This window comes from Trichechus manatus, unplaced genomic scaffold (genome assembly GCF_000243295.1).
Source record: "Trichechus manatus latirostris isolate Lorelei unplaced genomic scaffold, TriManLat1.0 scaffold00113, whole genome shotgun sequence".
NCBI classification, from domain to species: domain Eukaryota; kingdom Metazoa; phylum Chordata; class Mammalia; order Sirenia; family Trichechidae; genus Trichechus; species Trichechus manatus.
The window spans coordinates 7,200,914-7,218,719 of NW_004444049.1; the positions used below are offsets into that span (position 1 = coordinate 7,200,914).

At 56.9% G+C, this 17,806-nt stretch overlaps 1 protein-coding gene and 1 pseudogene across 2 annotated transcripts; one reads left to right on the plus strand and one right to left on the minus strand.

Moving 5' to 3' along the window:
• Window positions 1–3,860, minus strand: part of LOC101345230 (60S ribosomal protein L22-like 1 pseudogene) — an 11,002-nt pseudogene extending 7,142 nt beyond the window's left edge.
• An 8,507-nt stretch (window positions 3,861–12,367) lies between these two features.
• On the plus strand, window positions 12,368–17,603 carry RCOR2 (REST corepressor 2). 2 transcript variants are annotated; one of them, XM_004383803.1, is made up of 12 exons: window positions 12,368–13,211; window positions 13,934–13,990; window positions 14,270–14,350; window positions 14,544–14,596; window positions 14,681–14,842; window positions 14,953–15,077; window positions 15,172–15,241; window positions 15,333–15,548; window positions 15,910–15,987; window positions 16,123–16,180; window positions 16,321–16,550; window positions 16,675–17,603. In XM_004383803.1, exons 1-12 carry the CDS (start codon window positions 13,085–13,087, stop codon window positions 16,987–16,989), a joined length of 1,572 nt encoding a protein of 523 aa, XP_004383860.1. In that variant the 5' UTR covers window positions 12,368–13,084; the 3' UTR covers window positions 16,990–17,603. The 2 variants fall into 2 exon arrangements, with proteins under 2 accessions (XP_004383860.1, XP_023594065.1); XM_023738297.1 differs by lacking the exons at window positions 12,368–13,211; window positions 13,934–13,990 and having other exon boundaries at window positions 14,287–14,350; window positions 15,169–15,241; window positions 16,675–16,989.
• Window positions 17,604–17,806: the final 203 nt, after the last annotated feature.

The window sequence follows — 17,806 nt, forward strand, 5'->3', positions numbered from 1 at the left end:
CCAAGCAGGGCAGGGGCTGAGGGCATGGCTGAGAAGAAGCTGTCCTGACCAAACAACTGTATCCTGAGTCGTTCCTGATCCCGAATTGTAACCTGTTGCTTCCCTAATAAACCCCATAATCGATGAGTATGGTCTGTGAGTTCTGTGTGGACATTGCAATGAATTATCAAACCCAGCAGAGAAGTATAACGTGCTGTGGAAGGGACGGCTGGTGTCAGAATCGGTAAAAAGGTTGGAGGGTGGAGGTATGTCTGACCTCCACCTTATAGGAATCAGCCTTAGGCTGATGCTGATCTTGATTCTCCTCTCTCCCCTCTGAAGTTAGAGGACCTCTGCCACCACCATGCCATTTTTGCAAGACTGAAGCCCCAACCAACATTTTTTTTGTAGTAATTTATTTTATTTTTTGTCGTTGAGAATATACACAGCAGAATATGCACCAATTCAACAATTTCAACATGTACAATCCATTGACTTTGATTACATTCTTCAAGTTGTGCAACCATTCTCACCATCCTGTTTTTGAGTTGTTCCTCCCCCATTAACATAAGCTCACTGCCCCCTAAGCCTCCCATCTAACCTTCCAAGTTGCTGTTGTCAGTTTGATCCCATATAGATATTTCTTTCAAAGAGCACGACCAACCAACGTTTTGACTACAACCTCATGGAAGATCCTGGGTCAGAACCAACCAGTTAAGTCACTCCTGAGCTCCTGACTCACAGAAACTATACATGTTTACTGTTGTCTTAGGAGTCTCTGGGTGGCACAAACAAGTGCTCAGCTGTTAAAAGAAAGGTTGGCAGTTCAAGTCCGTTCCAGAGTCCACTCAGAGGTACCTCAGAAGAAAGGCCTGGTGATCTACTTCCAAAAGTTCAGCCACTGAAACCTGTATGGAATACAATTCTACACACGGGGTCACCATGTGTCAACATCGACGGCAACTGATTTGGTTTGGTTTAGGACTGTTGTTTGAAGCCACTCAGTTTTGGGGTCATTCATTATGCAGCAATAGATAATTAATACCAAGTCCCAATTAAAGCTTCCCACTTGTTTAAGGAGCCCTGGTGGCACAGTGGTTAAAGTGTTCAGATGCTAACCAAAATGTTGGGGGTTCCAACCCTCCAGCCACTCCATGGGAGGAAGATGCAGCAGTCTGCTTCCATAAAGATCACAGCCTTGGAGACCCAGTGGGGCAATTCTATTCTATGAGTTGGAATCGACTCGACAGCAATGGGTTCTGGGGTTGGCTTTTTCAACTGCAACATCTTCATGTCCCGCCCTTGCCCCTGGAGACAGGAGGTGGCAGCAACTGGTGGCTGGATTTAACAACAGCAGCTGGCTTCACTGGACTTTGGAAGATGAGACTGCAAGCACATCAGGGCTAGGAGGGGCTAGGAGGGGCTGAGTGGTCACCTAGTCCGTCCCTCCATGGCATTGGGGAAGTCAAGGTCCAGAGAGGAGCAGTCGCTTCCCAAGGGTAGGACAGCGCGAGATGTCCTAAGAGGCCTACTGCCTTTTCAGGTCCTTGTTTAGGGAATTCATGCCCCACCTGGGCCAATCCCCTGCTCATGGAAGCTGTTGATCCCCTCTATAGGGTCAATGGTCAGTCCAGACCTGCTGCCTCCTGCCTGCCCACTTTGAGTCCACGGCAGACATTACTAATCCCTTATGATATCCTTTCTTGCTGAAGCAAGATACAGACTCCCGGTCTCCAGGCAATCTCCCAACCAGTATCTGCTGGTTAAGACTCCATGAAGGAGAGGGAGGAGACAGTGGACAATAAACACAGGTTGAGTGAATGGCTGAAAGCATCTAATCTACAGAGGATTTGAAATCCACCAACTTGTCTGTCTGTTCCAGGTTATCTGTCCCTGCAGACACACCACGGGGCCCAACCAGCTTGTCTTCCAGCAGAAGTTAAACCCTTGCTGCTTGTTCTTGTCTTAAGAAAGGTGGGCACCTGAGAGCCATGACTCCAGAGTCCAGGTCTGCCTGGGAAGAGAACCCTCCTCCCGTTTCCTGTTTATAGCTGAGCCAACAGGTATTTCTGAATGCTCTGATGCAGGGTGCTGTGTCGGGACATGGGGTGGAAGGGCAGTGGTGGGTGTTGTTATGGTGAGAAAGGCACTGTTGTCTGTCTACCCAAGAGCCATGCACCCTTATTCCCTGCTATCAGAACCCCAACTCTGCTCAGGTGAGGGGTGGAGATCCCTGGATGTCATGGCAGGTGTGCTCAGCCCAATCCCAGCATGGAGATCCCATCCTCCTTTGCCAAGGACTGGTTTAAGGGATTTCTGGGAAAGATTTTCCTCCCTGATGAAAAGAGATGCAGCCTTACTTTCCTAGGGCTGCTGGGACAAAGTACCACAAAGTGAATGGCTTTAAAGAACAGAATTTATTGTTTCACAGTTCTGGGGGCTGAGAGTCTGAGATTAGGGTGTCAGCTGTGTTGATTCTGTCTGGCGTTCCTTGGCCTGCAGCTACAGAGTCACATGGTGTCCTTCCTCTGTCCCCCTATCTCTATGTGTTTTTTACAAGGACACCAGTCATGTGGGATTAGGGCCTATCTGTCTTAATCTCTTAGTGCTGCTACAACAGAAATACCACAAGCGGGTGGCTCTAATGAGCAGATATTTATTTTCTCACAGTTCAGGAGACTAGAAGTCTGAATTCAGGCTACCTGCTCTAGGGGAAGGCTCTCTCTCCGTCAGCTCTGGGGGGAAATCCTTGTCTCAGCTTCTCTAGCGTTCTTCTTGGCTTTCCTTGGAGATCTCCATGCGGTATCTATTTTTCCCCCTTTCATGCTTCGTTGCTTCTCTGCCTAATCTGTTCCTTTTATATCTCAAAAGGGATTGGCTTAGAATACATAACAAAGAAAACCCTATTCCCAGTTACATCCCCAGGTATAGGGGTTAGAATTTTACAACACATATTTTTGGGGGACACAATTCAATCCATAACATCACCCTACACCACTGTGACCCCATATTAACCTAACTGATAACATCATCAAAGACCCTATTTCCAAACAGGGTGACATTCACAGGTACAGGGAGTTAGGACTTCAACATATCTTTTTTTGTGGGGGACACAATTCAGTCTATAACAGATGCCAAGGAGAAAACCTCTGCCCCATGCCCCTTCCTTCCAACTCTGGAAATTGTCCTCCAAGGATGGGATGCTCGGTGCAGCTGCAACCATTTAGTGACCATGAGAAAAATCTGATGTGTGACTGGAGGCAGAGCTGTTGAATGAGAAGCACCTGAGACCTTGATGACCCACTTAAGCCTCTGGCAGTGGTGACCATCAACCTCCACACTTCTTTTTCTTTTTTTACAGTGTACAAGGTTTTTTATTCACCAATAAATTAAAAGTCCATTTCTAGATGTTTCTTTCTCTTGTATGCTGCATTTGTTTTATTAGTAAGCAAAGCGCTGAAAGGAGACTTCACCTCAGACTCAGATCTATCTTCATTTTGACTAATCTGGAAGTAAAGAAGTTCATAAGTCTCTTTGTCAGATGCAGCCACATGAAACCAATCATGAAGATTGTTCTTCTTAAGGTATTTCTTGGTAAGGTATTTCAAATACCTTTTAGAGAACTGTTTCTCAGAAACAACTGTAATTTTATTTGTGAGGCATTCAATGTGAAGAACATTTCTGAGATTTCCAGTTTTTCCACTGACTTTAATTTTAACTCTCTTCCGTAGGAACCATTCAAAATTTCCAGAATAAAAAATTCCATCTTCTATTGGATGAGTAAGGTCCAAACTAAACTTCCAGGTTGACCTCTTAGCCTTCTTGTCATTCTATTCTATGGCACCATTTTGAGATCCAGCAGTGAGACCAGAGAACGCCATATTTCTTAAGAAAGATAATAAAATGTCTGTTTTGCTCACCCATTGAAAAACCCATTGTCATCGAGTCGATACGGACTCATAGCAACCCTATTGGACAAAGTAGAACTGCCCCATAGGGTTTCCAAGGAGCAGCTGGTGGATTAGAACCGCCGACCTTTTTGGTTAGCGGCTGAACGCTTAACCATTGCACCACCAGGGCTCTGAGCCACCATGAATTGGCTGCTCCTTTACTTGCAGCCAAATGTATCCTAACGAAAAGGGTATGGACACAGGATATAAACAACAGGGCTCCAGCATCAGCAGGCTTGGAGTCAGATCCCAGCTCCACCCCTTTCAAGCTGTGTGGTCTTAAGCAGATTACCTTCTAAAGCCTCAGCTTCCTTATCTGTAAAATGACGACAATTTGACAATTTGAATACCTGCCTCACAGGGCTACTGTGTGGGAAAATGAGATAATTTATGTGAAGCATTTTGCATACTGTTGTTGGTAACTAGTAAGCATTTAATTCATTTGTTTATCCCTGCACTAATTTAGTCAACAATAGTTACTGAGCACCTACTATGTACCTGCACTCTTCTAGGCTCTAGGTATTTAGCTATCAAAAAATAAAGAGCAGCCACTCAAAGGTGTTGGCTATTATTTATGTTATTATTATAAGTCTTTGCCCTTAGGGAACTGCTAATCTGTTGGTAAAATCAGAAGAGTTTTGGCAAAAGTGATCTTCTCAGACCAGCAGAGTGAGAGGGGCTGGGAGCAGCTAAGGAGCGGAGGGCAGTTAGGGGGCTTTCCTTTGAGTCACTGGGTGGTGCAAACAGTTAACATGCTTAGCTACTAACTGAAAGGCTGGGAGTTCAAGTTCACCCAGAGGTGCCTTGGAAGAAAGGCCTGGTGATGTAATTCTGAAAAATCAGGTATTAAAAACCGTCTGGAGCACAGTTCTACCCTGACACACATGGGGTTGTCAAGAGTCCAAACTGACTCGACAGTAACTATTTTTTTGTGAGGAAATGGCACTTGGGGAGGTCTGAGGTTAATTCGTTCAGCAGCCATTTATTGAGCACCTACTATGTACCAGCTGCTGTGGAACTATGTGTGCAACTGGAGATGCACAGGTGAATAAGACAGATGCCTGTCCTCTCTGGGCTCACAGGTAAACAGGTTACAACAGAGTGTGATCAGTGCTGAGATGGGGCGGGGGCAGATGGCCTGAACAAGGTGACACCTGACTTTCATCGGAAAGACAAATAAGAATTAATCAAGAAGGAAAGGAGGGGCAGGCGTTCCAGGTGTCATGAATCTCATGTGTAACGACTCCAAGACAAGAGCGAGAACTCTTTGCATCCTGGGATCTGCAGGTTGTTGAGTGTGGCTAAAGCATAAGTTCATGCGGGGTAGTGTTGAGAGATGAATTGTTTCAGAGGCTGTGGTTGCAAGTGACAGAAAACTGAAATCAACCAGGCTCAAACAATAAAGGAAATGTATTGGCGCACGGAACTGAAAAGCTCAAAGTTTCAGTGGCTTCAGCTGAGATCTGATCAAATGACTCAATAATGTCACTAAGCAACCAGTTTTTTCCTGTCTCTTCATTCTGCCCTCCACAGTGGTGGCTTTCCTTGAGGGTCAAAAGATGGCAGCTGGAGCTCCTGGGCTCAGCTTTGTGGCCTTTGTCCCACATTCGTGGCAAGTAGACTGGGCCAGCTTAAGTCTCTAGATCACTTCTGAACCAATCATGGTGTCAGGGCCTTGGGAAAGGCTGACCTTGGGAAGAGATCAACCCCATAGCACCACACATACCCGCAAGTGGGAGAGGGAAAGGCGTCAAGGATGTCAGGCGGCCAGATTTTAAGCCATGTTAAGGAGTTTGAGATTAACCCAAGAACAATGAGAAGCAGAGGATTGACTTGATCAGACTGGGATTTAGACAGATCACCCCGGCTGTTGAATAGAGAACAAATTAGAGGATGGCAAGAGAGAAGGTGGGGGGGCCAATTCGGAGGCTGTTTCAGTAATGGGGTGAGGCAGAGGGGAAGGAGATTGACAGGAATTGGGGTCTGAAGGATATGGAAGTGAAGGAGAGGGAAGAGGCAGGGGTAACTCCCAAGCTTCTACTTTGGGCACTGGCTGGAAGGGGAATAGGGAGGGGGACAGCAAGTCATATAGGTCTTTCAGATACCCAGATGCGTTTTAGAGAGGCAGGGCTTGAGATGCCTGACAGCCGAGTCCCGATGTCCAGGAGGCAGTTGGTTAGATACAGGGCTTGGAGCCCAGGGTGGAGGTCTGGGTTGGGGACAGAGATTGGAATGTCTACAGTCCAAGGTCTGATATGAGAGCCTGGGGAATTGAGGGACACAGACTGAGCCCCCAGGACCAACACTAAGAGGTGGGGGGCCAGCCAGGAGGGGGCCAGGGAGGAGCTCATGCCCAGGAACAGGAGGTGGCCCTCAGTGACCAGTCCTGCCTGAAGCCGATGCCCGCCAAAGGTCCTTTGGGTTTTGCGATAACAAAGTCACTGGTGACCTTGTTAAGAACCATTTCAGTGGGGTGGCAGAGAGTGAAATGGGCTGGGGAGTGAGTGGGAGGTGAGGACATGGGTAGAGGGGTGTGATAACTCTTTTAAGAAGCCACGCTTTAAGAAAAAAAAAAAAGCAGCAAAGTCAGTCACAAAAGGACAAATACAGTATGATTTCACTTACAAGAAATATCTAGAGAAGGCAAGTGTATAGAGATCAAGGCTTATTAGTGGCTACCAGGGGCAGGCAGGCGGGAGGAGGAAAGGAAGTTTCAACACCTAGGGGAACACGGAGCTTCTGTTAAGGGTGATGGAAAAATTCGGGAACGGTTAACAGTAATGGTTGAACAACATGAGAAACATGTTTAATATCACTGAACTGTACACAAGAAGATGGTTGAAATGGCAACTATTTTGTTACCTATATATTTACCACAATTAAAAAAAAAAAAGGTAGCAGTCGCCTAGTTGAAAGTGAGCGGTAAAGGGGAACATGAATGAGGGGAGGTGTGTGTGTGTGTGTGTCAAGTTGTGTGGGGGGGGGTGGAGGGTGTTTTAGGATGTAGGGACTTAAGCAGGTTTATGTGTGGAGGGAAAGAGACAAAGACAGAGGAGAGGCAAAGGAGGAGCAAGGAGCTGAGGTGATGGGGTGGGAGAGTGATGCTGAGGGGGGGCTGAGGGTGAGGTTAGCCCAGAAGGGGTGAAGGTACATCTATACTGGAGGTGAGAGGGAAGAAGCTGAGTCTGTGGGTGCGGGGGGAGACCATGGAGGGGGTTCCTCCCAGATGGCCTCTATTTTCTCTGGAAGTGGGAGGCAAGAGCAGGTGCTAAGAGCCACGCAGGGGATGGGCTGATGGAGGAGGAGCATAAGGAAGGGGGTGCGGGGAGTAGGAGCAGGAAGAGGGCTCACTGCCAGGCTGGGAGTCCTGGATGTGCCCTGGCAGAGCAGAGCTCACACGCAGGACTCAGCAGTCCAGAGGGAGGGGCCGAGCATGGGGCATGCAGATGGGTGGACCAGGCTAGGGTATGCGGGCGGGTGTCCCAGCATTCTGGAGTGCCAGGCAGTGCTTAGCAGATGGTGAACAGACCTGTTTGGCTGGATCAGACACAGGCTAGAAAGCCCTTGATGGCTGTGCTGGGAGAGGAGAAGGTGTTCCAACTTTGTCTGGCAGACAATAGGGAACCATGGAAGGCTGTTGAGCAGGAGTGGGACATGATCAAAGCACTATTTAAGAATCTGTATCCAGCTACATGTGTGTGGTGGATAGAGGGGTCAGACTGAAGGCAGGAACTTGGCGCTGTCCACCAAGTCTGAAGGTAAGAGGTCCAGCGTCAAATGTCAGGGAGGAGGAGCTTCTCACACTAGAGGTCAGACCGAGGGGCTGGGATGGGGATGGCCCTGAACTGGTCCACAGAGGATGAGCCCTGGGCTGAGGGGGCTTCCAGCCTTGCTGAGGGTGCTCAAGAGGGGACCCCTGCGTTGGAAGGAAACCATCAGTGGAGGCTGTACCACATTCCATCTGAGAGTCACTGTATCCTCCTAACAACCCAACAAACTCAAGATTATGGTCCCCTTTTAGAGATGAAGGGACTGAGGCTCAGAGACGCCAAGTAACTCATCTAAGGCCACACAGCAAGTGAGAGGCATAGCCAGGGCTGCCTGTCTGACCTGAACTCCTTGGCCTGCACTTCCCCTGCTGTTCCTATGCCTCCTCTGTCCTTTCTTTAGGGGTCTTTGCTCTCTCTGACTCTGCTCTGGGAACCTCCTCTCGAGGCTCTGGGGCAATGAGACTTGCTAGTGATTGGATCTAAGACTCAGTAACCCCAGGTGACTGTGATCCCAGGTGCTCAACCCAGAAGAATGGGCTCCTTGGGGCACCTGGCTCAGCCTCCCTGGGCCAACATTTGTGCCCAGGCTGAGATGGAACTCCCTTGGTCCAAGCCACCACCACCAGAGGGCGCCGACTGGCTCAGGAGGCCAGGGTTGTCCAGGTGAGGGAGAGGGGAGGCCCCGCTTCCAGAGAAACAGAGCGGCCCCTGAGCCTGGGAGATGCCCTCACTGGAGTCCAGGGAGCCCCTGTCCCCTTCCCATCTCTCCTAGCTGAGGTCTGGCTGACCCTTCCTCCCCAGTTCCTGCCTGTTCAGGGAGTCAGTTTTCCTCAGCTTGGGCATCAGGAAGCTGGGATCTCCTTGCCAACCTCACGCCTTTTTGGCTCTCCCCAAAGCCTTCCATTAGCCCCCTCCTCCCTCAGGCACAGTGCTGAGGCCGTGCAAAGCACCAGAGTTGTCACCTCTGTCACCTTCTCTCAGCCTCTTCACAAGCCTGGGTGGGAGTGCGGCCCAGGAGATCCACCAGCAGGGCCCAGAGAGGGGGAAGGAAGTGCCCGGGGCCACACAACCTGCCAGTGGGCCCCAGTGGGTGGGGAGGGGAGGGAGGGATCAAATTCCTGTCTGGGCAGGATTGAGGGGGTGGGGGCCAGGAGGGAGCTCCCCAGTCTCCTTCCACACTGCAGTCCACCATCTCCATTCCCCAGCTTCATCTTCCCCCAAGACCACTAATGGAGGGGAGCACACCCCTCAAAACCCCCCTATTGCAAAGCCAGGTTTCACCTGAGATCCCACCACCCTCCTTCCCAAGCTTAGCCCCTTGGCTGTGGCCACTGAGGGCCTGGCCGGGTCCCAGGCACCACACCACAGCGGCCAGCCTCCCTGGGCCAGAGCTCAGGACAGTCCCAGTCTGTCTGGCAGGGCTGGCCATCTGGGATTGGCTGGAGGTGCCCCCGCCTTTGGGAGGAGGAAGCCATGAGGGGAGGCTGGTGGCGGCCCAAGGTCACCCTCTTTTCTTTCCCAGCATCCCTACTAGACCTTTGTCCCTCCTGCCTCACCTTGAGGAGGGAGGAGGAGGAGGCAAAATGCCCAGCCAGCAGAGGGCAGAGGAGCCCAGAGAAGAGAAAGGCCCTTTGGGCTCCTAACATTTATTCACTCAACAAATATTGAGTGCCTTCTGTATACCAGGCACTGAGCAAGGTGGGCACAACCCCAGCCCCCACGGAGCTCACAGCCCAGCGAGGAGACAGACAAGAAATAAACACTCACACAACGCAAATTTATGTCCGGGAGCAGAGCCGCAGAGGCACTGCGGGGAATTGGCCTGGCCAGGGAAGGCTCCCAAGAGGATCCGAGGCAGAGAGCCTCATCTGGCCCAGGAGAAGCAGGCAGGCTTCAGGAGTGGGCACGGCTTTGCAAGGACCTGCGCAAAGCCTCAGTTTCCTCATCTGTAAAACGCAGGAAACAAACGCGCCCCAAGCACTGGGTTGCTGCGAGGCAGCCGCACCAAGGCGGCGGCCCCCAAAAAGCTGGAGCCGTCCTGCAGTCCTCACTGTGGAAGCAGAGGGGCGAGCGCCTCCGCGAACATGGCCGGGAGGGCATTCGCCGGAGACTGGCCGCTCTCACAGAGCTCCGAGGTGGACTCCAGGGGCGAAGGACCCCAGTTCTGGGGCCGCGCCACAGGGCTTTCTGGGCCCCTGCGGCGGCCTTGGGCAAGCGGGGAGGAGGGGCCGGTCCCCAGGCTGCTTCTCCTCCTCTCCCCTGCCACACCCCCCTGCTCCTGACCACGTGGCACCTCTGCGCCCCAGGCCTGGGGGAGGATGGTGCTTGGCCTGGGGGCTTGGGGAGCTAGGGACAGGTGGATGGGATTTGGGGTACCGCTGAGCCCGCCTCCTGTGGAGCAGCCCCGCTTGGTCCTGCCCGACAGCCCCAGGGCGGCAAGGAGGGGATGCTGTCCCTTTAAGAGCCTTCAGGCTGCTGGGAGCAGATGGCCAGGCCGGCCGGGGCCCCTTGTCCTTTGTGTGGCTTTGCACAAAAAAGGGGGCCAGCAGGGGAGGGGGCGGCTGCAGCAGGTGGGAGGGGTGGGGCCTTGCCCCTCCCCCTCCTAACTCTGCACCATTACCCCTTGGGGAGGGGGCTGCTCAATGGGAACATGCCTCCTCTCCGGACACTGTGGCCCCCTCAGTCGCCCCCAAACTCCTAGGACATCCCTCCAGTGTCCCACCTCTTAGGCAGAAGCCTCACCACACCAAGACCTAGGGATCCCCCCACCCCCACCCCCCACACACAAAGGAATAAGCCTCCCCTCCCTGCCCCCACTTCCAGAGCAGAATCTTCTTCTGGCCCTGAGCATCTGGCTCTGGGAGAAGAGAGAGCAGTTAGGGTCTTATGGGGTGGGGGTGGGTGTTTCGGAGGGAGAGAAGCCAGAGGCTGGGGCCCTTGCATGAGAGGCTGGGGGTCCTGGGGCAGCCCAGGAGGAGGCAAGCAAATGAGCTAGACGCTGAGGCTGGGGGAGGGGCAGGGCGGCTGGGCCCTGGCCCCAAGGTACGAGTGTGGAAATCGGGGGGCGGGAGGGGGCAAGTGAGGCCCTGCCTCACGGGAGCCCGGGACCAGGGCAAGATGGAGGACTCCATCCTGGGAGAGGGCGGTGGTGCAGCGATGGCAGCCTGCCAGGCAGGAGGGGACAGAGATGGGAGCCTCTAAGGGCTGGAGTTGCTGCGGGGTGGGAGGATGGCACCCTGCCACTCAGGAGGGGTCACCTTGGAGCAGACCCTCTCCGGCTCAGACCTGCCCTTGGCCCATTCGTTCTCCTCCTTTGTCCAGACCTCCCCACCCCGGGGCTTGATGCCCAATTCTTGATTTACGAGGAGGAAAAAGGCCCCAGAGCCCTGGCCCGAGGTGTGCCGGGCAACGTGGCCGCGGGCTGGGTGGCCCGAGGGTGGCCCCAGGCGGCCCGACAGAGCCGCAGATGGGTGGGGTCGTGCCTGACTTTGCCTGCCACACGCAGGAGCCCCCAGGAACAGGCTGCCCCGCCGGGTCGCGGCTCGACCGCAGCCCCCAGCCGGCTGGCCACAGGCAGCGAGTGGGGGCTGGGATCCCTGGTTGGGCCCAGGGCTGCTTCTAAATTTAGGAATCTGATTACAGAGTGGCCGGGAAGGGAAGGGAGAGGAGACGCGGGTGCAGGCTCGGCTCCGTCTGGGCACAGCGGGGTGTGCCCAGTGAAGGTGTGTCCTGGAGGCTCCGGGTCCCGGCTAGGAGGGGCAGCGGGCGGGGGCTTCGGCCTGTGTGCGCGGCAGCACGTGCCCGGGGCGGCGGGGACAGGCACGGGCGCAGCTCTTGCTCGGAGCCGCCGCCGGTGTGTGCGCTGGCTCTTTGTGTGCCTGGCAGGGTGGCTGGGTCTGGCTTTGAAAGTCTTTGCCCACCCCCTCCCCCATCTCCGTCTGTGCCGCTCTACCCGCTTCCCTGTCTGTCACTCTGCCCGTGCTGGGGGTGGGGGAGATGCTACTCCCCAGCTGGGGTGACAGCGAACCTAATGGGGAGGAGTCCTGTGGTGCAGCCCTTCCCCTGCACCTTCCACTCCCCAACCCTTGGCCCCTGCTTTACTGTTTTGGGGTACAGACTGCAGCAGTTAAAAGGGAATTGGGGTGACCCCTGGGGACCCACAGAGCCAACAGAAGCCAGGCTTTGGCCCGGTAGCTATTGGAGGAATGCATTCCTCGCCTGTCCGGCCTCCCATCCGCTGGAGCCCCCAAGGGCGCATGAAGGGGGGTCCCCCTGCGGAAGGGGGGGCGGGGAGTTCCTTGGCAGGAAGGGAAATGGAAGGAAAAGCTGGGCTCCACCCGGGCGGGCAGGCAGGCAGGCGGCCTCACGGCCCCCAGGGCAGGCGGCGGTAACCAGAGCCCACTAATGTGCGGGGCCGGTGTGCGCGTGGGTGGGGCTGACCCCCAGCTACTCTAGGGGGGCAGCGGGATTTCCCCCAGGGGCACGTCTGGGAGCCCCGGCATGCAAGGGGGCCCGCAGAGGGAGCGCTCCCCACCCGCGTGATGACCCCACCCCCTGAGGTCTAGCCCCGGCCCAGGCCCCGCCCCCGGCCCTCCCTCCCACCCCAGGGCCAGATGTTCAGCTGGCGGAGGCATCGGCTGGGGGAGGGGTGCTGAGGCCGCAGCCGGCACTACTTCCCTGCCAGCAGCTTCATTGTGTGCGCGAGGAGCGGCGGCGGAGCGGGCCGGCGAGGCGCAGCCCGAGCGGCGGGGAGAGCGCGTCGGAGAGGGTGCGAGGCGGCGCCCGCGGCTGCGCTCCGCCCGCCTCCCGGCAACTCTGCCCCAGCGCCGCGCGCCGTGCGTCCCGCCCCGCCGCAGGCACCGCCGCCACCGGCGGGGCCCCTCCGGCTGCCGTCGCGGGCAGGGGGCTGGTCCGGACGGGGTTCCTGCCCGGGGACCGGGGCATCCCGGGCGCAGTCGAGAGGCGCGGAGCCCCCGGGGGCGCACGTTGCGCTGCATCGTCCGCCCACTTCGCGGCGTGGGCAGGCGGGAGGTGGGCTCTGGCGCGCCCCGAGGGCAGGGCGCCCCACTTCTCTGCGGAAGCTTCAAGCCCGTGGAGCGCACAGAGTGAGCGCACCGCGGCCGCCCCGGACCTTGCGCTCATTCCCCGCGTACCCGACTTCAGCACAAACTTTTCTGACGCCCTCGCCCGTGGGGGTCGCAGAGAGAGCTGGGGCTGCCCGCTGGGCGCCCGCCCTGCCGGACCCCAGCCACGCCGACCTCCTGCCTCTCGTAGCCTCAGTGGCGACCTCTCCAGGCCGGGCCGGGCACGGCACTCGGGGCGAGCGTAGCGAGCTCCGTCGCTCTCCAAAGGCACCCGCGCCCCCCGGGGCAGCTGGGCGGGGTAATGCCCTCGGTGATGGAGAAGCCGAGCGCGGGCTCTGGGATCCTGTCCCGCAGCCGGGCCAAGACGGCGCCCAACGGTGGACAACCCCACTCGGAAGATGACAGCAGCGAGGAGGAGCACTCGCACGGTGAGCCCGGCGGCCTAGGGTTAAACGCGCGTCGGACCTGGTGGCGCGGCGGGGAGGGGTGGTGGTGTAGTTTCCGTCCACGGGCTGATTATACTGGTGGCTCCTGCCCCCTTGCCCTGGATTGGAGCCTCTGCCTTGCTTCTCCCCTATGGGGCAGCCGGCACAGGGAATCTGCAGACTGGGCCCCTAGCGTTGCCCAGGAGGTGGTAGTGCCCTCCCCGGCCGTGCACTCGCTCCCTGCAATTGCTCCTGGGAGCTGGAGAGACCTAGGCATAACTCCTTTCTTCATACTGGGCCCCTTATACAGTGCCACCTTGCAGGGGACTGAGGTCTGATGGGCAGGGGCTGGAAAGATACCACGAGGAGCTGTGTGGCTCATGTGGTGGGGAGGAGCTTTGGGTTCCCTGAAGGGCTGCGGTCCAGGCCCGGGGGCAGTCCACCCCCTACCCCCTAGCCAGAACAAAGGGCTTTGCTTGGCCTGGGCTCTGAAACTGTCCCCTTACCCCTTCACCCCCCACCTCGCACCCCCTCCGGTACAACCCTTCCAATTCTTCTGTGGCTGACGGTAGCTGAAGGGGAAGATCAGGGAAAAGTGAGCCTCCCGGAAGGTGGGGGCCCTGGGTGGTCAGAGAGGAGAGCTCTGGGCCAGCCACCTCCCCTGCCACATCCTCCCACCCACCGTCCCTCCCTGGAGTCCTGACTGCCTTCTCCTGGTTCCACAGACAGCATGATCCGCGTTGGAACCAATTACCAGGCCGTAATTCCGGAGTGCAAGCCTGGTGAGTGGTAGGACAGGCTGCAATCGGAGGGGAGCGGAGGGACCATGGCTTGGCCCAGAGCCCCACCTGGGAAGCCCTGGCTGACTCCCATCACAGGACAGGCACGCGGACGGGGATGGCCCTGTGGCACAGCTCCTTTTCCTGCTCTGCCTTCCTGTCTGGGTCTCTGCCCCTCCTTCCCTTCTGGGCCTCACCTCCCCAGCCCCACTGCTCCGCTGCCTAGGCTAGCATCACAGGCTGATCTGAGTGCCTCCCCTCCTCTGCCCCGCCACCTTTCAGAGAGCCCCGCGCGCTACAGCAACAAGGAGCTGAAGGGGATGCTGGTGTGGTCGCCCAACCACTGTGTGTCAGATGCCAAGCGTGAGTGGGCAGCACCCTGGGTGACTAGATGGGTTCATGCCAGCCAGTAGCCGACTCTTCTCAGAAGTGGGCTGGAGGTTGAGGGGTGTGGGTTCAAACCATACCCTAGGGTTGGGGTCCCTGGGGAGGGACCCCTCTCTGGGCAAGGCCTGTAACGCCCTCCTCCAAGACCTGCTTTCTCCTGCCCCTCCAGTTGACAAGTACATTGCAATGGCCAAGGAGAAACACGGTTACAACATTGAGCAGGTGAGGCTCGGCCGAGTGGAGATTTGGGGTGGGGACGGGACAGTGCTGGGGCAGCTGAGCTGAGCTGCCCCTGTCCTGAGCCAGGCACTGGGCATGCTCTTGTGGCACAAACATGACGTGGAGAAGTCGCTGGCTGACCTAGCCAACTTCACCCCATTCCCTGACGAGTGGACGGTAGAGGACAAGGTGCTATTTGAACAGGCCTTTGGCTTCCATGGCAAGTGCTTCCAGCGTATCCAGCAGATGGTAAATCCCTCTCCCCTCTATCTGCCAGTGCACCTCAGCCCCTTCTCTGATGAGCCTACTAGGGCCCAGAGGCCTGGGTGGACCCCATCTGCTGGCATTGCCTTCCTCAGCTGCCGGACAAACTGATCCCCAGCCTGGTGAAGTATTACTACTCTTGGAAGAAGACCCGCAGCCGAACCAGCGTGATGGACAGGCAGGCCCGGCGACTAGGGGGCCGCAAGGACAAAGAAGACAGGTGGGGGCACGGGTAAGCGCTCGGTGGGGACAAGCAGAGTTCCTGGTGGGCCCTGGCCCCGGCCTCATTTCCTCCATGGCCCCTGTGTCAGCAGTGATGAGCTTGAAGAGGGCCGAGGAGCCGTGAGTGAGGGAGAGCCAGACGCTGGAGACTCCAAGAGAGAGGTGAGGCCCTAAAGCCGGTCTGGCCCTGCCCACCTGCCTGCCTGCCCCTCCTTGGGCTCTGCACCACCCACCCCCTCTCTTTTCCCTGCAGCTTCTGCCCTCTCGGCCCCTGAATGCCCGCCCAGGCCCTGGGAAGAAGGAGGTCCAGGTGTCCCAGTATCGCCACCACCCGCTGCGGACCCGGCGGCGCCCACCCAAGGGCATGTACCTGAGCCCCGAGGGCCTCACTGCTGTGTCGGGAAGCCCAGACCTTGCTAACCTCACGCTTCGAGACCTGGACTCCCAGCTCGTCTCCCTCAAGCGCCAGGTGGGGGTGGAGAAAAGAAGAGCCTTGCAGAGAGGGCCGTCAGACCTGGGAACTAAATTTTGGGGGACAGCTGAGGTATGAGGGAGATAGTACAGGTGCCTGGCCTGGCTCTGCCTCATCCTGTGGGATTCTGGGTAATTTGCTCTTATTTTTGAGCCTTTTAAAAAAACTGCTCTGTGGAAAGGGGAGAAGCACAGTGTCTCCCCCACTGAGAGGGAGGAGTGGGTTGGATGGTGGGTGGCAGAGAGCTTTGTTGGGGAAGTAGGAGTGGTAGCTGCAGGGGACAGAGGGCACTGGTGAGGGTTGGTGACGGCTTCCCTGGGATAGGGTTTGATGTGCTTTCCTGTCCTGGTGCTCCCAGGTGCAAAGCATGAAGCAGACCAATAGCAGCCTCCGCCAAGCTCTGGAAGGTGGCATTGATCCACTCCGCCCCCCTGAGGTAAGGCTGCTCTCCAGGTTTGGATACAGAGCCGAGTTCTCTTAGGCGGTGGGACAGAAAAGGGAGTCCTGTTTGGAGGGTAGGGCTTCAACTTCCATCGTTTTGAGTCTAATGGACATACTCTTTGCTCTCCAGGCCAACACCAAGTTCAACTCCCGCTGGACCACAGATGAGCAGCTTTTGGCTGTACAAGGTGGGTTAGACCATGGGGAGAACAGAGCAGTCCCAGGAATCTATTTCCCCACCCTCCAAGGAGTTGAGGGTAGAGGGGAAGAATCAGGGAAGTGACTAGTTCTGAGACGAGTTCACACTCTGCCCTTTTGACCCTTGCAGCCATCCGTAGGTATGGCAAAGACTTTGGGGCTATTGCAGAGGTGATTGGGAACAAGACTCTGACCCAGGTGAAGACCTTCTTTGTGAGCTACCGGCGCCGCTTCAATCTCGAGGAGGTGCTGCAGGAATGGGAGGCCGAGCAGGATGGGGCCCCTGGAGCCCCAGTCCCCATGGAGGAGGCTAGGAGAGGGGCTCCCTTGCCAGCCCCAGCCCTAGAGGAAGATGATGAGGTGAGAAGGGGGTGAGAGAAGCCCTTCAGAGAGCAGAGAGGAGAGGCCCGGCCTCAGCCTTGGTCCTGAGACTGGGCTGAGGGTGTGAGCAAGCCTGGTTTCTGACCCTTTTCTCTCCCCTCAGGTCCAGATTACATCTGTCTCCACATCTGTGCCTCGGTTGGTGCCCCCTGCACCACCGCCCCCTCCACCTCCCACCGCGCTGTCCCAGCCACCCCCACTGCTGCGGCCACCCCTGCCCACGGCGCCCACTCTGCTTCGTCAGCCCCCTCCACTACAGCAGGGCCGCTTCCTCCAGCCCCGGCTGGCCCCCAACCAGCCCCCGCCACCGCTCATCCGCCCTGCTCTGGCTGCCTCCCGCCACAGCGCCCGCTCGGGCCCCCAGCCCCCACCCACCCTGATTGGACCCCCTCTGGAGCCCCCGGCGCCCTCACTCTGAGCCCTGCGGTCCTTCACCAACCAGAAGCTCCTTCGCTGGACATCCCTGGGCACCTCCACCATCACTGAGGACAGAAGGGACCAGGGCTCTGGGCAGGAAGACCCAGAGCTCTCAATGGGCACAGCCTGGACCTGTGGGCTCTGCATGCAACCCTGGCAGCCGAACCTGGCTCCCCAGCCAGGGGCCGGGGCTGGCCTTCTGAGCCGGCCAGAGGGTCTGCTTTCTGCTTCCAGGCTGGGACTGGAATGGCTGCTGGGGCTTGGCCTTTGGGCCCTGCCCTTTGTGTGGGGGGTAGTGACTGTAGCATGGAGGTGGGTGGGGGAGAGGACTGTCTGGTGTGTGGGCTGTTCTCCTTCCTCTTTCCCTTCTTTTAGCAATAAATCTGGGGTGAGTTGGGGAGGGGGGCTTTTGCGGGGAGAGGTGGGCAGAGGTTCCTCAGGGCCTGACAGCAGCAGAGGCTGGAGGGGAATCGCTCATCTTCAAGGGTGGGTGGAGCGCTGAGGCACCGAGGGTGCCTGCTGCACCCACTGCCCAAACTTGGAGAAAGGGGGGTGGTCAGGAACTTCACGCAGACCTGGGTTTATTTTTCAACGTTTTTAAAAAATAAAAAAAAAACTCCTAAGTAAGTTCATCGAGTCCTCTTTGCCTCTGTGTAAGGGCCCTAGGCTTTGCTTCCATCTGAGCCCTGGGAGTGGGAGGGGCTGAGCCCACCCAGCCTAGGGCCTTCCCCATTTCTCCCCTGCAAGGCCTGCGGCTGGGCGGCATCTTGCCCACGGGGACTGGGTCCCTGCCCAGCTGGGAGAAGAAATGGGAGGCG